Source organism: Brassica rapa, chromosome A02 (genome assembly GCF_000309985.2).
Source record: "Brassica rapa cultivar Chiifu-401-42 chromosome A02, CAAS_Brap_v3.01, whole genome shotgun sequence".
Lineage (NCBI taxonomy): Eukaryota > Viridiplantae > Streptophyta > Magnoliopsida > Brassicales > Brassicaceae > Brassica > Brassica rapa.
In genome coordinates this window covers 24,092,490-24,114,050 of record NC_024796.2, presented here as the reverse complement: position 1 = coordinate 24,114,050, position 21,561 = coordinate 24,092,490, and the positions used below count along the sequence as shown (strand labels likewise).

Here is a 21,561-nt window from a genome sequence, read left to right as displayed (position 1 = left end):
AGACGACTTACTTGTAAGTCACCTAGAAGACTTTAATATTTTTAATGGGAAACTAAAATATTTTTAGTGGAAAACTAAAATAGAAGACTTCCTACACGACTTAAGTCGTCTAGTTTAAATTATTTAAGCGAAAAAATATTTTTTTAAAACATTTTAGGCGGGAATATTTGGACCACTTACAGTAAATCGTCTGGTTTAAATTATTCACCAGACGACTTACAAGTTAGTCGTCTAGACCCTAAACATAACCCCTAAACTTAATTAACTTACTAAACATTTCATAAAATCAAATTAAACTTCAAAAGTGTAAACTATACACAAAAATAAACACTTGTAGGTAAGATTTTATTTTTTCAAAAAAATATTCAAGTTTTCCAAAATCTAACCCTAAGAATAAATACAATACTACAACATATGTTGTTAAACCATAAAACAAAAAAATATCATAATTAACTACTTCCACTCATCTATGTTGAAAACTATTCAGTTTTATTATATTTTAATTTACATTACTTAAAACTGTTTATAATTACATGATTTTAATTTTTCATTTGTCAAAATATTTTTTTTTAAATTTATAAATTATTTTTAAGATCAGCTACACCAGACGACTTATTTGTAAGTCGTTTAGATGACTTCCAGCATTTCAGATGACGTACTGGAGCTACATTCGTAAAAATAGCTTATGTTTTTTTGTTTGGTCACAAGAGACTTATGTAGTTTCAGGCTTTTAGGTTAGTTTTGCATTTAATTCAAATTTGAATATACTTTTACAATAAAAATCAAGTTTTGAGTTATATTTGGCAAATTCCCCTTCATTACTTGTCCATTGGATCCGTCCCCAAAACAATATGTGGCAATTTGCCTAGAAAATCATTGTCAAAACATCATGGAAAAAATAAATTAGTGAAGCAGGTAACAATCACTTTCTTGGACATATAAAATAAGTAAAGTTTGATAGATAACCTGATTGAAAATGACCGTTCAGTTTTAAATAGTAGTATTAAAAAGAATATGGACGAACTATTTGCATTATTTGTTTTAGTCTAATGGATGCATGCGTTATTTTGGTCAAACAGTTGAGCATGTATAGATAAAATTACTTTTACGTAGTTTAATAGTTTAAAAAAGATATATACATCGCTTTGCTTTTATAACCTGGTTTGCTTTCATAAACAAACTAACTAGTAACACTGGTGATCGCATGAGAGCAAGGGGTTTCAATCAACCATATACCCTATGTGATTTCATAAACAAACTAACTAGTAAAACTGGAAACCACTTCTTTTTACGTGTTCATACTCTTTCACCGTATCGATTGATCTTCTTGGTTTCTTCTTTACGTGTTCAGATTGGACAATAACGGTTTCCTCATTCATCTCTGAACATGCATTGCAAAATGATAAAAGCTTCAAGAACCTAGCTTTCCAAGAAACATTTCATAGTATAAGGTTGTTGTCACAACGTCACTCGCCAGACCAGCTTGTTGGTGTACTCGACAAAACGATTTGAAACAGAATCACATCTTTCGCCAAAAGGAACCGGCAGCTATACAGAGCCATGATGCAAAAGTGCTTGAGAAGACCAACTTTAAAATGGCCAGAATGCATGTTTTAATAATGTAACTTAGTTGTAAATTTGTAAATTTGTAATCCCTATGGATAACCAAAAACCAGTTTGTAACCATTGTTCTAGTGTTGATATATAATTTTAATATATATATATATATATATATATATATATTTAATTATACATACATGATTGGTCTTCTTTGCTTTTGGTAGGTAGTATCTCAATGGATTTTTTTTTTTTTTTTTTTTGATAAAAATGATCAAGAGGAATGGATTTTATTTTTTGTGGGTAAAATGTTGATTTAAATTAGTGTTCTCCTACATAATTCTAACCTTACAACTAGCGGATCCAAAACACAAGAGTTCAGAAAGCCATTGCTTATGTAGTCCTAATATACATATATACACTATGATATATTGGCGATTGGAGTTGGATCTAACCGATGATACAAATTAGCATATCCAACTTCTTGAATAGTTGATGGGGGGTAAAACGAGGCTGCAATATTGTGCGACATGTTGTTCCATTTTCTTTTGCCAAAAATAATAGACAATGACATTCCAGGGAGCTGTTGGCGTAGAATCAGGGCTCCATGCGATCATCTGGATTCGTTGGCATTTGAAATTCAAGTAATATCTCCTTTTCTTTGGTTTTTAATACGACTTGGTTGTGATTGCCTTATCATATCAGCATGGGGCATAGTGCATCAACTAATTATTGCGCTTACCAAAAATTATTGAAATTTTACCTTTAAAAAAATTCGTTTTTATAAGAATACTAATATTTTAATATATTTGTTGAACAGTTAAATTTGAAATAAATGAAGGAATATGTTTAATCAATTTTTATTTTAATGAGCAATTCCAACAAATCTTGAAGAGAATTAGGTCGAGAGTAATCCTATATAAACTAAATACTGAACCTGTCACCGAAGAGTACTACATTACATGTCTAGAATATCATAATCAATCCATTGATAAATTAATCATATGTTAGTGAGGCCTAGTGTTTTTACTTCCCATCCGGACCTGCAAACCCGGTGAACCAATAAATAATCTGATTTAAGTTTTAAGAAATATCCGCTAATTAAATCTGATAAAATCCATTAAAAACCCTTGAACAAACCAGTTGAGCCCCCTGGTGAACTAGTGAATAATGTTTATTCAGTTTTAGGTATATAATTAATTTAATCAATATTTTTTTGTGTTTTTCAGATTTGGTATTGTTTTTTTATTATAAAAAATTTATTACAATCTTGATTTTTTAGTTTTGGTTTATTTTGATTTAAAATTTATTTATTATTAATATTAAATATCTAAAAACTTATGAGATTTACGTCTTGCTATGTTTGATTATATATCTTAACTCTTAACTTCTTACAAAAAAACTAAAACTTTTTAAATTATTTTTAAATATTTTATATATGAAATGAATATAAATTTAGATATTTTCTATATTTTTAGAAATGTGAAATTTCTTTTATATTTTAATTGTATATTAAATAAACTAATTTATTAATCTGTGATAGGATTTAAAAATATTGGTGAGCCAATAACAGTTATTATCGTCTTTCCACAAAAGAAAAAGTAGGTGAATTTGATGGGAAAATAGCTGAAAATGACAGTTTGTTCTTTTTACAAGTTTTGTTTTGTTATCATTAGTACTTTGAAAACTGAAAAGTCATTTTAGATTACTTCTGTGAGCTATTTTGCTAACCGTTGGAGTGATAAATTTTTGTCAAGAGGATTAGTAACTTCAATCTTTAATTTTTTTCAGAAGTTAGGATCTGTTGTTTATTTTCCTAGATTTTTAATTTTATTTTATAGTATATACATTGTAATTCAGAAAAAAACCAGATCTTATTATCTTAATGTAACACAAACGATAAGAAAATTTTAGTATAAAAAACGTAGGCATAAAATGTTAGAATGATTGAAAAAAAAAAGAAATAATAAATCTGATTGGTAACAAGTGGATGTCCACACCTATTTGCCAATTAACAAAATTTGTGGGACAGAAAAAAAAAACTCAAAAATGGACACTTGCGTTTTAGTTGACCAAAATACAAAAATATCAACAAATAGAAAAGTGAGTATCTATATATATAAAACAGGGTTTTCTCTCACCTCCTGCTGTCACGTCACTCTGGAGAGAGAGGCATTTTGTGAGAGCTGTCAGCATCTCTTTAAAGATCTAAAAATGCTCTTCACAGGTTTGCTTCGTTGTTTTAACTATTATTGGGTTCGAAGTTTTATTTGCAGCTATTGGTTTGGATGGACTTTAGTCATTAATTTGTTGGGATAGTTTTATTCATTGGCCCATTTTCACGAACCTAATTATAGAATTTACCCCTTTTAAACTAGCAGTATATTTCTTTTATCTGAAGCATCTACCGTTACGTTTCCACTACTCAGATCATCTATAGTTTCAGAAACGTATGCAATAATATCATTCAATCAGCGACGTCCACTATATGCTCTTCAATGCCTTTTTAACTTTGTTTTCAAGCTATCTCATGGAGTACATATACAGAATATGTGAGAGGACCGATGAACATCCATTTGTTCTTTTATGTAACCATGAGCAGCCCAAGCTTTCAATTTATTTTTTATCCTCACCAGCGACCACCCCTTTCCTATTTAATTCTTTTCATGTTTCTTAGAGAGAATGTTTTGATCTTTTTAATTGTTTTTTGCAGTGTTATCTGCACATAGACATCCAAAGTATGTGATGGAAGGAGTCAAGCATGGTTCCTGCGACGATATCCTTAAATCAGTTCGAATAGAGGAGCTCAAGAACATATGACAACATGTGGCGGGAAAAATCATGTTTAAGAAGATGAAGAGCATTTTGACTAACGTGGAATCCCAAGGAAACTCTGATCAAAAAGGCGTGAATAATCAACAGTGCTTTATTTGAACCAGTGAGAACAATTAGAAACAACTGCCGTAATTGTTTCCAAGACAAAAAAACATAAAGTGGGAACAGACGCCAATAGTCAAACAATATTGTTACCAATCAATTGACTATCCGTTAGTTATTTACAAGTAGGAACAACTTATTCAAACAATAGAGGATTTACATGCATCACTCAACATTTTTTCATCGACTTTATGTTTTACATTCAACTATATTTATTCTGGTGCAACTATCGGTTATTTATTCTATTTATATTGCACTAATCTATGAAAACCACTTATGATATTCCTATTTAACCTAATCAACTATAAAATAAAGTAATACACTTCTATCACTAACCAATATCAAATGGATCAAAAAAAACTATTTAGAACTCATTACAGACAAAACATACGAACCCGGCGCGTAGCGCCGGAATACCACTAGTTTATTATATATTAGTGGAATCAACATTTTAATATTAATAAACGATATGTAATAAAATTTTAAACTCTCAAATGAATAATTATCTTTTTAAAATAATTTTAAATAGTTATGCTATAAATAAATTTGATTGTATAATATTATAAAATATTAATATATTATTATAATATATTGAAAATTACTTTGACTGTATAATATTATACAATATTAATATATTATTATAATATATTGAAAATTAAACTGTATAATTATAATAACAAGTGTAATGTTTAAAAGAAATTAATTTGTTTTCATATATTGTAATAATTAGTTTAATTATTAATATTTCTTATAATAAATTAAATAGTACATAATATGTTTTTTTCTATATGATTTTATATTTTATCATTTCGCCAAAAATCATCCAATAGTACAAGAAAATTATTTAACGATTTTCATTTGGTATATTTTAATTTTTTTTCCATAGCTTCACTAATTTTTCAGCAGCTTCATTAAAATTTATAATATTGCAATTTTGATCTTATGCCTGGTTATCAGCAAGAGCAACGTCAATATATTAAATATTTAGACAAATTAATAAAAAAATAGTTTAATAATTTAATGTTTAGATATAGTGATTCTTAAAATTTTGTCGGCCTACAATGATATTTCATTTTTTCTATCAAAACCCATGTTCCAAAATGTGCCACCTGAGTGCTGGAAAATTACCAGAAAACGTAATCCGGCCACCAAACACGGTAAATTAGATTTATTCGGTGAAAAAATAGTATCTTTAAAAACTTTAAGTTCTTAGTCGTTTTAATCATAAATCAAAGAATATACACAAGTTTCATGTAATTTACATGAAAACATCAAAATTCAAAAACTGATGTAAAATTTGCCAAAATCTTGAGATTAAAATTGCATATCCCAAAAAAGACAATAAGTTAATGATGAAATTACCCTTCATTAAACTTGAACATTTAAAAACAATAGAAAATGCTTTTCCTTTCATCGATCTTGGGTTATTCGTTTGACAAGGAAAACTTTAATCGCCATGTGATCTCTATTATATTATACAAGGTAATTTTTTCGTGATCATGCATGGGTATAAATACTTATAAAGTAAATATATTATAATAATTTATTTACATTATAATAATGTATTAATATTTTATTTTTAATATTTAATTTTTCTGTTATTTATATTGTAATCAAATATACATGATTTATTTTAAATAACACTATGTTAGTTTCATTAGAGGTATAATTTTGGATGTATATTATCTCGACTGTTTGGTTATTATTTGAATATATTAGATAACATTTAATTTTTAGATTCAACTGAGATATTTTTATTATACATATTAAAATTTTGATTACTTTTATTATTTTCATGTCATTTGATTTTGGTCCTATATTTGTATATATATATTAGTAAGATTTTGTATAAATTAATATATGTTTTTTTGAGAATCAAACAGTAAAACTAAACTAAAGTGTTAATTGATTCAAATTTCCATAAATAAACATAACAATGATACTTAATTGTAATAGTTGGTTAATATATTTTTAATATTATTTGAAAATTTCGTATTTATTTTGTAATATTTTGATTCGTCTATAATTTATATGTATAAAAATATCACTATAAATGAAAATATATTATTTTTTATTTAATGTTTGACTTTGTATAAGATATTGGATTGGTTTAGTTACTCATTTGTGGGCACATTGTATTACATATATTCCATCAAATTCAATATAACTATTTCTAATCTAATTCAACCAAATCATATTTATTGTATTCATTGCATTAGTTTGGTTTTCATCTTAGATGTGTATATATATTTATGAATTGGCTATTTATAAATAGCCCCAAGACTATGTTAATTTTATAGGATTTAGTAGCTTGATATATGTTAATTTTCAAAAATAAAATTATAAAAATAAAGTGACGATAGGTACAAAATTGCATAAAAACATAACTGATATATTCTAAAGACGAGTTATTCACTTTAATATCAAGATTATTTTTCTGAACTTTCATTTTTATGGAATCACATTAAATATAAAAAATATTTTCGTTTTATGTTTTATAAATATTTTCTTTATCATATATTTTATTTGAAAAATATAAAAGGGAAAATAAAAAATAAATATCATATTAAATTTTATTCATTAAATATATCTTAGTTTATGTTATTTAAATTATTTTGTAATAATTTTAGAAATATTATGATTTAAATAAAATGCTTAATACTTTTAAAATATATATTATGTTCTTTAATATTATTTTAAGGAAGATTATTTCTTTATTTTAAAATCAAGATTATTTTGTGAACTTTCCTTATTATGAATTACACCATATATAAAAGATGTTTTCGTTTTTCAAATTTTTAAAATTTCTTTATTATATAGGTTATTTGAAAAAATGAAACCTAAATAAATAAAGAAAAATAAAATAAAATAACTATTTAATAATGATAATTAAGTATATTTGATTCATTAAAGGTATCATAATAGTCAACCACCGTGAAAGTTAATGTGAACGTGACACGTATGAAACTGACTTCTCAAATAATATTATAAAGATGTAACCAAAACAACATAATAACTTTAAAAACAAATAATTGATTATTTCCTATATAATATTTGATTTTTTATTCGGGACCAGGCGTAGAATGGCTACCGAATTTCTGAAGAAAGATCAAAACCAATCCTGGCAACCAATATCAAAATCGAAATAATATTATATTTATATTTTATCATTGTATAAGAAATTAACAATCAAACTCGTTATAATAAAATCAATTTCTTCCTAGTTCACGATCGGACAGGTAGATAAGACTAAACCAGACAATGCAAAATTTTGGGAGATCTCAAATGAAACAAGAAACGAAGATGAGTGGCTGTACGTTTTTCATGCTTTTGCTGTCCCATCGAGATAGAACCAATAAAAGCATAATCTCAATGATTATTTTGATATGTTAATGGATTGAACATAACCAAAGTTGACATTAGTAAATGAAATATAGCTTGGTAATGTTGGTATTACTAGATATGATATTGTAGTATATAAAGAGATTAATCATTGAACTTTATGCGAATAAAATGTTAATAGTTGACGGGTCATGATCCTTGAAATCTTGTGACGATGAGAAATTCTGTATTCTAATTTCCATGGGAACGTCAATAAATCATTCAAAAACAAATCGCAAGAACGCTGAGTTTCTTCCATATGCGTTGCGGTTGATACTTCTAAGAAGTCCCGATTATTTATGGTGTTGCCTTTCTGGGTCTTTTGGCCCAATAGTTCTTGAAATTTATATTCGGAGTATTGGACCTTTTCTTGTAAGAATTGGGTTATACTATAAATCTTTTTGGACATCTTAAGTTCGTTGAAAGTACGATTACAAAAACAGTTACGAAAGAGATACCTGCGAAACAACACCATTAACACAGCAAATTTACGAACAAGCTCTTCAAAGCCGAAGCAGCTTAAGAAGATCCGTGTACTTGTACTAACAACAGGTTTCTCTCTCAAGAATAGTCTCTTGACCCTGTTAGAGAACCTTATACAAGTAGGCGACATGTGTTACGCACGTCTATATACGTATAATCAACAATTCATTTGTATTATGCTGATTCGCAGTCATTAGTTAGCAGTTAGCACTTGATGCTTTATTTACTCTTTTCATAGATATTTTATAAAATAAATAGGTTAAACGCAAAAAGAGATTATTATATACGCAAATAACAACAAATAAGTACTTAATTGTTTGCCTTTCTACAGAGACATCATTGTTACTCCTCCGTTTCATTTTACTTGTCGTTCTAGATTTATGCACACATATTAATAAAACATATGATTCTGTATATTTCCAAAATAAAAACACAATTACCTCTACACCTAACCATATTTCAACAAATAGAAAATAAAGTGGAGAATTTTATTAATAAATTTTGTATTGAAACTCTAAAACGACACTTATTTTCAAACAAATTTTTTTCTCTACAACGACAACTAAATCGAAACGGATGGACAACTAAATCGAAACGGAGGGAGTACTACTTTTACAATCATTACCTAACAAAGAGACGTATGAATGGACATAACATGCAACCTTGCAATTAGTCACCATAGTTGGCAACATAACAAATCATACTATACAAATCATACTATTACAAACCACAATCAGTGATAGTAATTAATGATACCATACATGACCTTCCACATTTATTATATCGAGTTCCAGGGGCCTTGCAATTAGTCACCATAGTTGGCAACATAACAAAACATATTAAAACCCACAATCAGTGATAGTAATTAATGATACCACTAGGATAAGACCTGCGTCTTGCGTAAGGTAAATTTATATGAAAATTATTTAAGAAATATCGTATATAAAATTTTTTTATATTATTGATCGAATTAATATATTTGGCCCTTAAACCATTTTTAAAAAACTTTTTTGTTAATTACATAATTTGTTTACTAATGAATTGATCCAATTTTTAAAAATATTTTAGGTCAAAAAATTATTTATCGCATAAAAACCTAATGTTAGGCCGAAGAATCTCATGCCTACTATTTGACTATATTGAAACTATGTCAGCTCAGTTTTATATCATGATTTAGAAATTGAAAGTTAATTATGGTTATGAAAAGTTTACGTTCACGTGCCAATCCTATCTATCATCAATATTTTTCTCCTTTTTGTGTCATTTTGGTTATTGATTGATATAAATATTGATTTTTGAGTTTATTCTCATTTTTTTCTTTTATTTTGGCCTGAGATTTAGAAAATATTTAAGATCCAAAATTATTAAATAGATACATACTTAGGTTAAGATCTACGCCTTGTGCAGAATAAATATTTATTTTATATTTTTCTGCATTATATGAAATAATAAAATAATAATTATATATTAAATAACTAAGAAATCAATTACTATTATGTAATAAATTGGCTTGCACATATAAATCAAATGACCGCTCTTGTTTATTCGCAATCATTTTAGAATAAATAAATCAAAACATAATCTTATCTATCGTATATGATATATAATTAAATTTAAACGATATGAAGTATATATATATATATATTAACATAAACACGTATTAAAATAAAATTATTTATTTAAATGATTTTATTATAATTGTATCTTATTATAGAAAAAAATTTAAACATTGATCACAAAAGTTTATGTGAGACTTTTAACAATTTTAGTAATTTATACTCGTTTTGAAAAATTTAAAATACAACATATACAGAAAAATCTAAATTTTAAATATATTATTAATGTAATTGTGTAATTTATTTTAATAGTAAAGAATTAAACAAAAAATGATAGAAAGCATACAAATTATTAGCAAGACTTCATTATTTAAAATCATTAATTACTATATACTCCCTCTGTTTAATAATACTTGATGTTTTGTAGTAGTGCATAAAGATTAAGAAAATTACATTTTTTTAAAAAAGTACTTAAAATATAATATTAAAATCAGATAACCAATTATAAAAGGACAGTAATCTAATTGGTTGAACAGTTTCCAATAAAGTTAAATTAATTTTAAAATCTCAAAACTTCATGTAAATTGAAACAAAATAGTTCTTCTAAAACATCATCTATATTGAAACGGAGGGAGTATATCATAATCACATTAGGTTATTCTGTAGGTTTTATTTAAGAAAATAAAATATAATAAATAGCCACTTTGTTTTAGTTAATATCATATGACTAGGATAAGATCCGCGCTTTGCGCGGAATTAAGTTATTATTTTTATTATATTTTGGAGAATAAAATAATAGTTTGGCTTCATTTGGATTAGGGGTGTTCAATCCGGATATCGGGTTGGTTTCAGTTCGGTTCGGGTTTTTTCGGTATTTCGGTTAGTAAAATATAACTACTATTCTAAATCCATATTTACTTTGACTTTAGTCTTTCACATACTTTTGAAAGATTTCAACTGGATGACTAAATTGATCAGCCAATCTTGTTGCTTTAAATCATTAGTATTTATATATATATATATATATATTAGTTAGTTTGAATATTTATTAAATAAAAATTCATATGCGTTATATTTTATGATATTTTGTAACTTATTATAATAAAAAAAAATCTATTGATCACAAAATTTTCAGAGTGGAAATATTCAAATTTCTAATAATATATAGACGTTTTGAAAAATTCAAAATATAACATATAAGAAAAAATATAAATGTTTTTATTATATATTTAATGTGATTTTTTAATATCTTTCAATAATATAAAATTAAAAAAAAACTAAGATACCAAAATTGTTATCAAATATTTATTATTCATAATAATTAATTTTCATATATACGTTAATCATATTAGGTAATTTCGTAGCTTCTAATTAAGGAAAGTGCAAAAACAATTTGGTAGATTATTTATCAATTCGATAGTTAGTTTAATAAAAAATATAATGTAAGTTAAGATGAACCAACCTATTTTTCTAAGAATAGTAGTATATTTTATATAGTCATTTATTAAATGAGAATTTATAATCATACAGTTCTATGATATTCATATCATTTTATAACTGAATATTTAAATCATCGATAACAAAATTTTCAATGTGAAATCTTTAATAAGTTTATAATTTATAAATGTTTTTGAAAATTCATTGAAAGTTTTAATATTAAAATATTTACGTAATCTTATGGTATATAGTATAATCTATATATATATATATATGTTTTATTATTAAATGATATTTTTTACTCATATGGTTTTAAAATCATGTGTATCTTCTTATAATATTAAATAGAAGTTCATATTAATAAAATTTTATGATCATTTGTAACTTATTATGACTAAAAAATAATCTATTGATCACAAAATTTTCAGAGTGGGGATCTTCAAATTTTTAATAATTTATAGACGTTTTGAAAAATTCAAAATATAACATATAAGAAAAAATATAAATGTTTTTATTATATATTTAATGTGATTTTTAAATATCTTTTAATAATATAAAATTAAAAAAAAAACTAAGATACAAAAATTGTTATCAAATATTTATTATTCATAATAATTAATTTTCACATATACGTTAATCATAGTAGGTAATTTCGTAGCTTTTATTTAAGGAAAGTGCAAAACATGTTTTGGTACGTTATTTATCAATTCGATAGTTAGTTTAATAAAAAGTGTAATATAAGTTAAGATGGACCAACCTATTTTTCTAAGAATAGTATATTTTGTATAGTTATTTATTAAATAAGAATTTATAGTCATACGGTTCTATGATCATTCATATCGTTTTATAACAAAATATTTAAATCATCGATAACAAAATTTTCAATCTGAAATCTTTAATAAGTTTATAATTTATAAATGTTTTTGAAAATTCATTGAAAGTTTTAATATTAAAATATTTATGTAATCTTATGGTATATAGTGTTTAATATATATATATTTATTTATTTATTTTATTATTAAATGATATCTTTTACTCATATGGTTTTAAAATCATGTGTATCTTCTTATAATAAAAATGTTAAACCATTGATCATTAATTTTTAACATAATAATTTTAATAGTTTTAGACATTTATTGTCGTTTTTAAAAATTCAAAATATAACATATACGAAAAAATCTAAATTTTATTTTTATAGCTAATTTGATTGTTTAATTTATTTTAATAATATAAATTTAAACAAAAAATGATGGAGGAGATATAAATTGTTATCAAATCTTTATTATTAAAATCATTAATTGTCATATATATATTAGTCATTTATGGTAATTCCGTAGGTTTTATTTAAGGAAAGAAAATATCATATCATATCATTATATCATATAGTTTGACCAACTTATGTATCTAACAACATATAAAAATCTAATGTGGACCTACTTATTTTTCAATTGAATGTAATTGACTATCTAATTGAGTGCCACCTATGCATTGGGGCCTCTTTTAATTAATACAAAATTGAGGTTACATCTTTTCAAATGTTCCTCAATTAATATATAGGGGATATCATATAATTGGTATTAAATGTGTCTAGTGAGATATAAAAATCGAATTGGACCAACATGTTTTTCAATTTCAATGTGAAGCTGACACGTAGGACTAATTAACTATCTAATTGATTGACACATAATCAAGAGTTTTTTAATTATTAAAAAATTGAAATTACATATTTTAAAATGTTCCTCAACTTATATATAGAGGATAGGAAATGTCATTTACTATATGATATCACCAAACGATGTATGTCTTACAATTATTTACTATTCAATAGGATCAATAAACCAAATATTCAAGAGCCACTCTTCTCCCTCGTGGTGTATGACTATAATATCGTTTTGGTTATATATATTAACATTGACTTCTTGAATGGATCATACAATTTCACATGTTGTAGATAATAGATTTATTAACTGTTAAGTGTAGTTTTTATTTTCGTTAAGGTTACTAATCGTGTATTCTTGAAAGCATCATACAGTTTGTTCTTAAACAGCGTGTTGTTTTGGGTTTTTTTCTTTTGAAAAGATCGAAATTGGTATGGTAGTTATTAAAATTTTATAATGAATTGATATTCGGGACCCCTTGATATTTTTGATAACCGCTCTAACAAAAAAGGAAATTATTGAAATCTTAAAACATGATGTGGAATCTTTTTGGTTTAATTGAAAAGTCAAATTAGACTATTAATGTAACAAATCGTTTATAATTCAATATATATTCGGTATTTAAACCTAAGTTTCCTTATCTTATTCATTTAATTTATAAAATGTATTCTCCACATAAAAGTTGGATTAGACATCGAAACTATTATAATCTTTTTCAACCCTAAGTTTATTTTCTTTAATTTTTGGACTATGATAAAGTTTATTCAAACCTAAGTTTCCTTTCCTTAATTTTTGTTTTGCTTCGGGTGATGTCAATAAAATTAAAAGAACTTAACTTGTGGGTCAATAACACTTGAGACAATCATGTGCTTATTTAGGCATGTATGACTTTCTCTATTCTTTTGTATATGTTTAATTGTGAGCAAAAAAATATTTGTTCTCATTTTTTTTATATGTTTCATGTACATTAAGAAAGCTGACCATATTATTTTCAACAATTAATGATTTGGTTAACTAATACTTTGTTTAATTTTGAGAAATATTATATTCAGGTTTATTATTACTAATACTATGTTTATATATGTTTAGGTGGCCAACACGTACATCAAAATAATCTCATACTAGGATAAGATCCGCGCCTTGCGCGGGATTAAGTTATTATTTTTATTATATTTTAGAGAATGAAACAATAGTTTGGCTTCATTTGGATTACGGGTGTTCAATGCGGATATCGGGTTGGTTTCGGTTCGGTTCGATTTTTTCGGTATTTGGTTAGTAAAATATAATTACTATTCTAAATCCATATTTACTTTGACTTTAGTCTTTCACATACTATTGAAAGATTTCAACTGGACGACTAAATTGATCAGCCAATCTTGTTGCTTTAAATCATTAGTGTTATATATATATATATATATAATTTAGTTTGAATATTTATTAAATAAAAATTCATATGTGTTATATTTTATGATCATTTGTAACTTATTATAAAAAAAAATAATCTATTGATCACAAAATTTTCAGAGTGGGAATATTCAAATTTCTATAATATAAAATTCAAAAAAAAAGAACTAAGATACCAAAATATAACATATAAGAAAAAATATAAATGTTTTTATTATATATTTAATGTGATTTTTTAATATCTTTCAATAATATAAAATTAAAAAAAAAACTAAGATACCAAAATTGTTATCAAATATTTATTATTCATAATAATTAATTTTCATATATACGTTAATCATATTAGGTAATTTCGTAGCTTCTAATTAAGAAAAGTGCAAAAACAATTTTGGTAGATTATTTATCAATTCGATAGTTAGTTTAATAAAAAATATAATGTAAGTCAAGATGGACCAAACTATTTTTCTAAGAATAGTATATTTTATATAGTCATTTATTAAATGAGAATTTATAATCATACAGTTCTATGATCATTCATATCATTTTATAACTGAATATTTAAATCATCGATAACAAAATTTTCAATGTGAAATCTTTAATAAGTTTATAATTTATAAATGTTTTTGAAAATTCACTGAAAGTTTTAATATTAAAATATTTATGTAATCTTATGGTATATAGTATAATCTATATATATATATGTTTTATTATTAAATGATATTTTTTACTCATATGGTTTTAAAATAATGTGTATCTTCTTATAATATTAAATAAAAGTTCATATTAATACAATTTTATGATCATTTGTAACTTATTATGACAAAAAAAATAATCTATTGATCACAAAATTTTCAGAGTGGGGATCTTCAAATTTCTAATAATTTATAGATGTTTTGAAAAATTCAAAATATAACATATAAGAAAAATTATAAATGTTTTTATTATATATTTAATGTGATTTTTAAATATATTTTAATAATATAAAATTAAAAAAAGAACTAAGATACAAAAATTGTTATCAAATATTTATTATTCATTATAATTAATTTTCACATATACGTTAATCATATTAGGTAATTTCGTAGTTTTTATTTAAAGAAAGTGCAAAATATTTTTTGGTACGTTATTTATCAATTCGATAGTTAGTTTAATAAAAAGTGTAATATAAGTTAAGATGAACCAACCTATTTTTCTAGGAATAGTATATTTTGTATAGTTATTTATTAAATAAGAATTTATAATCATACGGTTCTATGATCGTTCATATCATTTTATAACAAAATATTTAAATCATCGATAACAAAATTTTCAATCTGAAATCTTTAATAAGTTTATAATTTATAAATGTTCTTGAAAATTCATTGAAAGTTTTAATATTAAAATATTTATGTAATCTTATGGTATATAGTATTTAATATATATATATATATATATATATATATTTATTTATTATTAAATGATATTTTTTACTCATATGGTTTTAAAATCATGTGTATCTTCTTATAATAAAAATGTTAAACCATTGATCATTAATTTTTAACATAATAATTTTAATAGTTTTAGTCATTTATTGTCGTTTTTAAAAATTTAAAATATAACATATACGAAAAAATCTAAATTTTATTTTTATAGCTAATTTGATTGTTTAATTTATTTTAATAATATAAAATTAAACAAAAAAATGATGGAGGAGATATACATTGTTATCAAATCTTTATTATTAAAATCATTAATTGTCATATATATATTAGTCATTTATGGTAATTCCGTAGGTGTTATTTAATGAAAGAAAATATCATATCATATCATTATATCATATAGTTTGACCAACTTATGTATCTAACAACATATAAAAATCGAATGTGGACCTACTTATTTTTCAATTGAATATAATTGACTACCTAATTGAGTGACACCTATGCATTGGGGCCTCTTTTAATTAATACAAAATTGAGGTTACATCTTTTCAAATGTTCCTCAATTAATATATAAGGGATATCATTAAAATTAAGTATTTTCCAAAATAAAACAATTTTTTTATATTAGTCTTTGCTTATTCTTATATATTTACTTCTACAAAATATACTTCAATTACACAAGTTTTTTTATAAAGTTGAAGCTTACTTTATATAAACTTACGTGCACAATTTTGTTCAGTATTTTATTATATAATATATAATATTTGTTACTATGATTTTTAACTTTCTAATATCTATAAATTAAAAGTTTTAGGGTCCGATTGGTAATGGTTGTAGCTTTAAAAATTTTGTTGTAGAAAAAAATCTTTAGACTTTTTGATGTGGCTTTAGATTTTATTTCTGTAAAATTTTATTGAAAGCTCCAAAATATTGCTTTGGATTTTTGGCTCTACAGAGCACTTGTACAGCACTGTTTTGAAATTTTTATTAAAGCTTGATTGATGTGAATTTAGTGATGTAGAACTAAGCAGAGCTGTGGACAGCACCTACATCTACTACCAATCACAACCTTAATCTATTTTATTTCATTCACCCTGTGCAGGGCGCAGGTTACCACCTAGTATAATGGGATTATTGGTAAGTGAATTCTAATGAATTTTGAAAATTTTAATAATCCATTGTTATTAGTTCTTAGATTTCAAAAATCTTAGTAGAATCCATTGTTATTGGTTTAATTCAAAATCCATTCGAATCACTTGTTATTCAAAAAGTTTAGTTATTATTGATTTTCTAATTCTAACTAAATCTAGTGTTATTGGGAGATGAATTCTATTCTTTTTTACTCATAAGACTCAACTTTCAAAATATCATATGTATCCATGTGATTTTCAAAATCCTTATGATAAAAAACTAGAAAACAAAATAATTATTCTTACCAAATATCTATTGCACCTTAAATCCAAATTATATGTTCAAAACTATAATTCATTATATTTATATACTTTTACAATTTTAAATATTAATTATTTTTTAAAAATATTATATTTGAAATTCACAAACTCTATACAAATTCATCTCCCAATAACCCCCTAAGGGTGTAGTATTGGAATTATATTCTTATTTGAATGCATTTCTCCTAATTTTCCCTTATATTTATTTATTTTTCCTTTTTGGTGAAAAGTATCTTAAACACTGAAAAGGAAAATTTCCCGAAATTTATGTTTACGAATTGATTTGTTTCCTTTTTCTGAACATCATCTTTGTTTTTTTTAGCTTTGATGTCATATTGATTCCAAAGTTAATATTATTATAGGGTTCTTCTCCCCCTTGCTCTCGATTAATATAACTGGTGCGTATGTGGATATATTGATTAATTTGCGTTTGATCATAATTCTGACTTTGTTATTTTATTATTTTTTGGTTTTGGATTACTGGAAAGACCTCTGAGATGGAATCAAAGTCCACTTATGGTGCTATCCGTCGCGATCCTCGATTGGTGAGATATTACCCATACACTACAGGGTAAGTTATGTTACTTGGTCACTTTCAGGTTATAATTTAAAGTCAGAATTAATATTGATTTTTTTCTTTCTGATTTGTAGGAGCAGCTCTGCTGTGAAAGAGGAGATGAAAAAGGAGGTTATACAACTAGGGGTCAAGCTTTCTGTCTCCGTCGTTGAATCAATGTTCTTACTTTGTGATGATATCCGGACTATGCTGTTCTTCTGCTATAGGTTATGGAGAGGTTATAATCCGCGCCCCTATCCCGTATTAGAAAGGCTGCTTCGTGTTATGCACTGTGTCTACTTAAGAGATATCAAACCTAAGAAAAGAGTGTTTAAGAATTATGGTCAATCCGTCCAATGGAGACTGATCAGTACCACTTGGGAGGATTTTGATAACGGAGTCATGGTTATGCATAGGCTTGTTAGGATTCTCAGAAGAAAAGGTCGGTCTTACGATGATCGACTTTTATTTTCGGCTATTGAAAAATACAAGCAAGTGTTGAAGAGGCTAGATGATAAACTGAGGTCTAAAAAGAATGTTTCGGAGAAGAATGGGTTTATGAGGGAGACCATAGAGCCTAACATTTATGACTTGTGGAAGTCTATCTTTGATGAAGAAGCTAAAGAAACAACATATACTCTGAAGGAGATAAGGAATAGCATTATTAGCGGCATCTTTGATCCTATTTCAGGCAAACCAATCCATAGAAAGATAAGGGCACTGCCCTCACATACTCCTTATATTTTGGGGTCAGTCATATTGTGAGCAAAAATTTAAATAATTCTACGTTGCAAAATTTTGACTTTTTTTGTTCATGTATTTTTGTTTTGCAGGATTGATTTTCCAAAGCAAGAAATGAAAGAGGAGGTTGTGAAACTAGGAATTGAGCTCTCTCTACTTGTGGCTCAATCGATGTTCTTCATGCGTGATGATGACTATCGCAGTACGTTGTGGTTCTACCTTAAGTTATGGATAGATGCAACAAAGGACCGTGATCAGGGTAGTCCTGTGGCGGAAAGAGTGCTTTATGTTAACTATGATATCAAACCTAAGGATAAAGAATTTGAGAATGATGATGTCAGATGGGTCCAATCGAAAGTGATCAGAACTACTAGGAAGGATTTTGCGGCAGGAATCAGAGATCTAGATCGCCTTGTTACAATTCTTAGAGGAGAAGGAAGCTATTCAGATGGCCGAGAGATTACATCTAGAATTGAAGAAGCGCTGAAGAGGATAGAGGACAAGTTGAGGTGTACCAAAAAAAATTCAGAGGAGAATGGGTTTGCCAGGGAAGCGATGGAGTCTAACATTTTGGAGGTGTGGAGGTCTCTCTTTGACAAAAACGCGAAGGAAGCATGGAAACCTAGAGTGATGAGGAGGATCGTGTCTCTCACCGACATATGTAAACCTTTATTAGAAAAGACATTATAAGAACATTAGGTTACACTACTAGTTTATTCTTTGCTTCTATCTTTTAATTTATGCAATAGATGAAATCTGAAATATATACTTCTTTACCGTTATTTTAGTTTCAAAGCTTTTGTTGAAATTAGGTAGAAAAACATATAAGGAACCAGCACAACTATAATTTATTCTTGGCTTTTTCTACCTAATATCGCCTTTCCTACTGTTTTTGTAAGTGGTAAGCTTGTGGGTTTGACCAACCAAGTCATGTGGCTTCACCCAAGTGGCTATCTAGTTCCTTGATCAGTCATAAGGCTGAGCAATCGGTGTCCCAATCGGGTTTCGGTTCGGATTCATTCGGGTTTCGATTTTTCGGGTTCATTAATTTCAAATTTATTCGGATATTATAAAAGTTTTGGTTTGATTCGGTTCGGATTTAGTCAGGTTTGGTTCGGATTAGTTACATGTCAATGATCCGACTGAACCCGAAATAGTTTTGGTTTTAGATATATTTGGTTATCAATTCCAAAAATATATTATTTGTACTTGATTAAACTCAATATATCTCCAATAATTTCTATCAATTTGTTTACATGACTTTCTTAAACTATATTGTTTCCTTTCAAAATAGCTTTGGGAGACTCGTCCATACGAGACTCTTCGAACTATATGTAACAACATTAGATATTCATAACAAACCAAAGCTTTGTACGAACAAAATCATACATAATAAAATGTAAGTAAATTAAAATACAAGTAACAACTCTATAAACCTAAGAAACACTATTTAAAATTTCTTTTAAAAAATTGTTTAAATTTGAGAAGCAAACTTATTCATAATTAAATTTCAAATGCAATTGTCAAAATATAAAAACATTAATATTAACCAAATACAAAAATATATACTAAACTAAGTATTGGGGTCAATTATTCATGTAATAGATAATCATTTGAGATGTTCAACAATCTTTTAGTGTATTTTTGATACACGTTAGAAATTGAAATCATGTATGGTACAATTTTTTTTTTGGATTTTGAATTTTTCGAGTTCTATCAGATATCCACTTATGTTTGGGTTCGATTCGGATAAAATCCATAACCTGAAATATCAGAAAATAAGATCCATTCGGTATTTCTGTCGGGTTCGGATTGGTTTGGATTTATTTATATCGGATCTGGTTTGGTTTATTTGTCCAACCTATAATCAGTCATTTTATAACTAGAAAATGAATATAGATCCTTGGGAAAAGATGATTGGCGTGTGGATTAGATAGTAGATAAAGATCACACGAAAATGTGTTTCATGTTTTTAATTAATATGTTAGCTTATGTTTGTGTTTTGTTTGGGTCAATGTCTGAGAAACGAATTAGCTAATTTCCGGCGTTAAGTAAAAACACCAGTGGATGGATGATGTACTGTAACGGAGAACAGTAATATTTTTTTTAATAGATATATCGTTATATCTATCTATCTATCAATTACAATATGAGCTATAGAATGCATCAAGACCCTTGATTTTTCAGACGTAATTTTTGCAACAGACTGTTCTCAATTGGTGAAGATGGTGTCCTCACCAGACGAATGACCAGCTTTTGCTACACACATGGAGGAGTTTCGACGCATTAAGTGTTTTTTCCCTTCTTTCAAGATTCGACATATACCAAGAGCAACTAATCTAGTGGCGGACAAGCTTGCACGAGGTACTCGGAGTTCCCCTTCAGCTGTGTCTTATGTTGATTCTACCCCACCGGTTTGGTTTTCCGAACCGGTAGGTTTCTTATCATAGTTTAGTTATTGTTGTCAAAAAAAAATCTATCAATTACAATAAAGTAGACTTTTCTCTCCTTGGAGGGTTTTATGACCCTTCTTCCCGTCCGACCTAGGTTTCAGAGATCACACCCGGCGGTCACCTTTCCGTAACGCCTGCCGGCCGCATTGATACCTTCTTTAGAGCTTGACTGGTTTCCCCGCTACCACCCACAAACGCAGCTTTTGCGGTTGGTAGCGGTTGACAGCGTTTCGAAACAATCATACAAACCGCTACAAATCGCTTCAAACCGCTCTGAACCTCTTAAAATCAAAAGCTGGTTCCAGCTAGCGTTTGCGGTTGCGGACGGTTGCGGGAGGATAATTTTTTTTCTTTTAAAAAAAAACCATATAAATACAAAAATAAAAAAATTCAATAAATTTTTTAAAATGGAATTAAAAAAAATACTAAAATTTATCTATTATATTTTAATTAATATTATAAAATTTTAAAATAAAAATATTTTCTATAATTTTAAAAATTTAAAACTATAACTTTCTAAATATAATAT

The 21,561-nt window shown here is 26.3% G+C and overlaps 1 protein-coding gene across 1 annotated transcript; it reads left to right on the top strand.

Annotated features, from left to right (window-relative positions):
* The first annotated feature begins 16,285 nt into the window (after nucleotides 1-16,285).
* On the top strand, nucleotides 16,286-21,419 carry LOC103854062. The gene is made up of 3 exons (XM_018656607.2): nucleotides 16,286-17,853; nucleotides 17,934-18,587; nucleotides 18,672-21,419. Exons 1-3 carry the CDS (start codon nucleotides 17,780-17,782, stop codon nucleotides 19,267-19,269), a joined length of 1,326 nt encoding a protein of 441 aa, XP_018512123.1. The 5' UTR covers nucleotides 16,286-17,779; the 3' UTR covers nucleotides 19,270-21,419.
* Nucleotides 21,420-21,561: the final 142 nt, after the last annotated feature.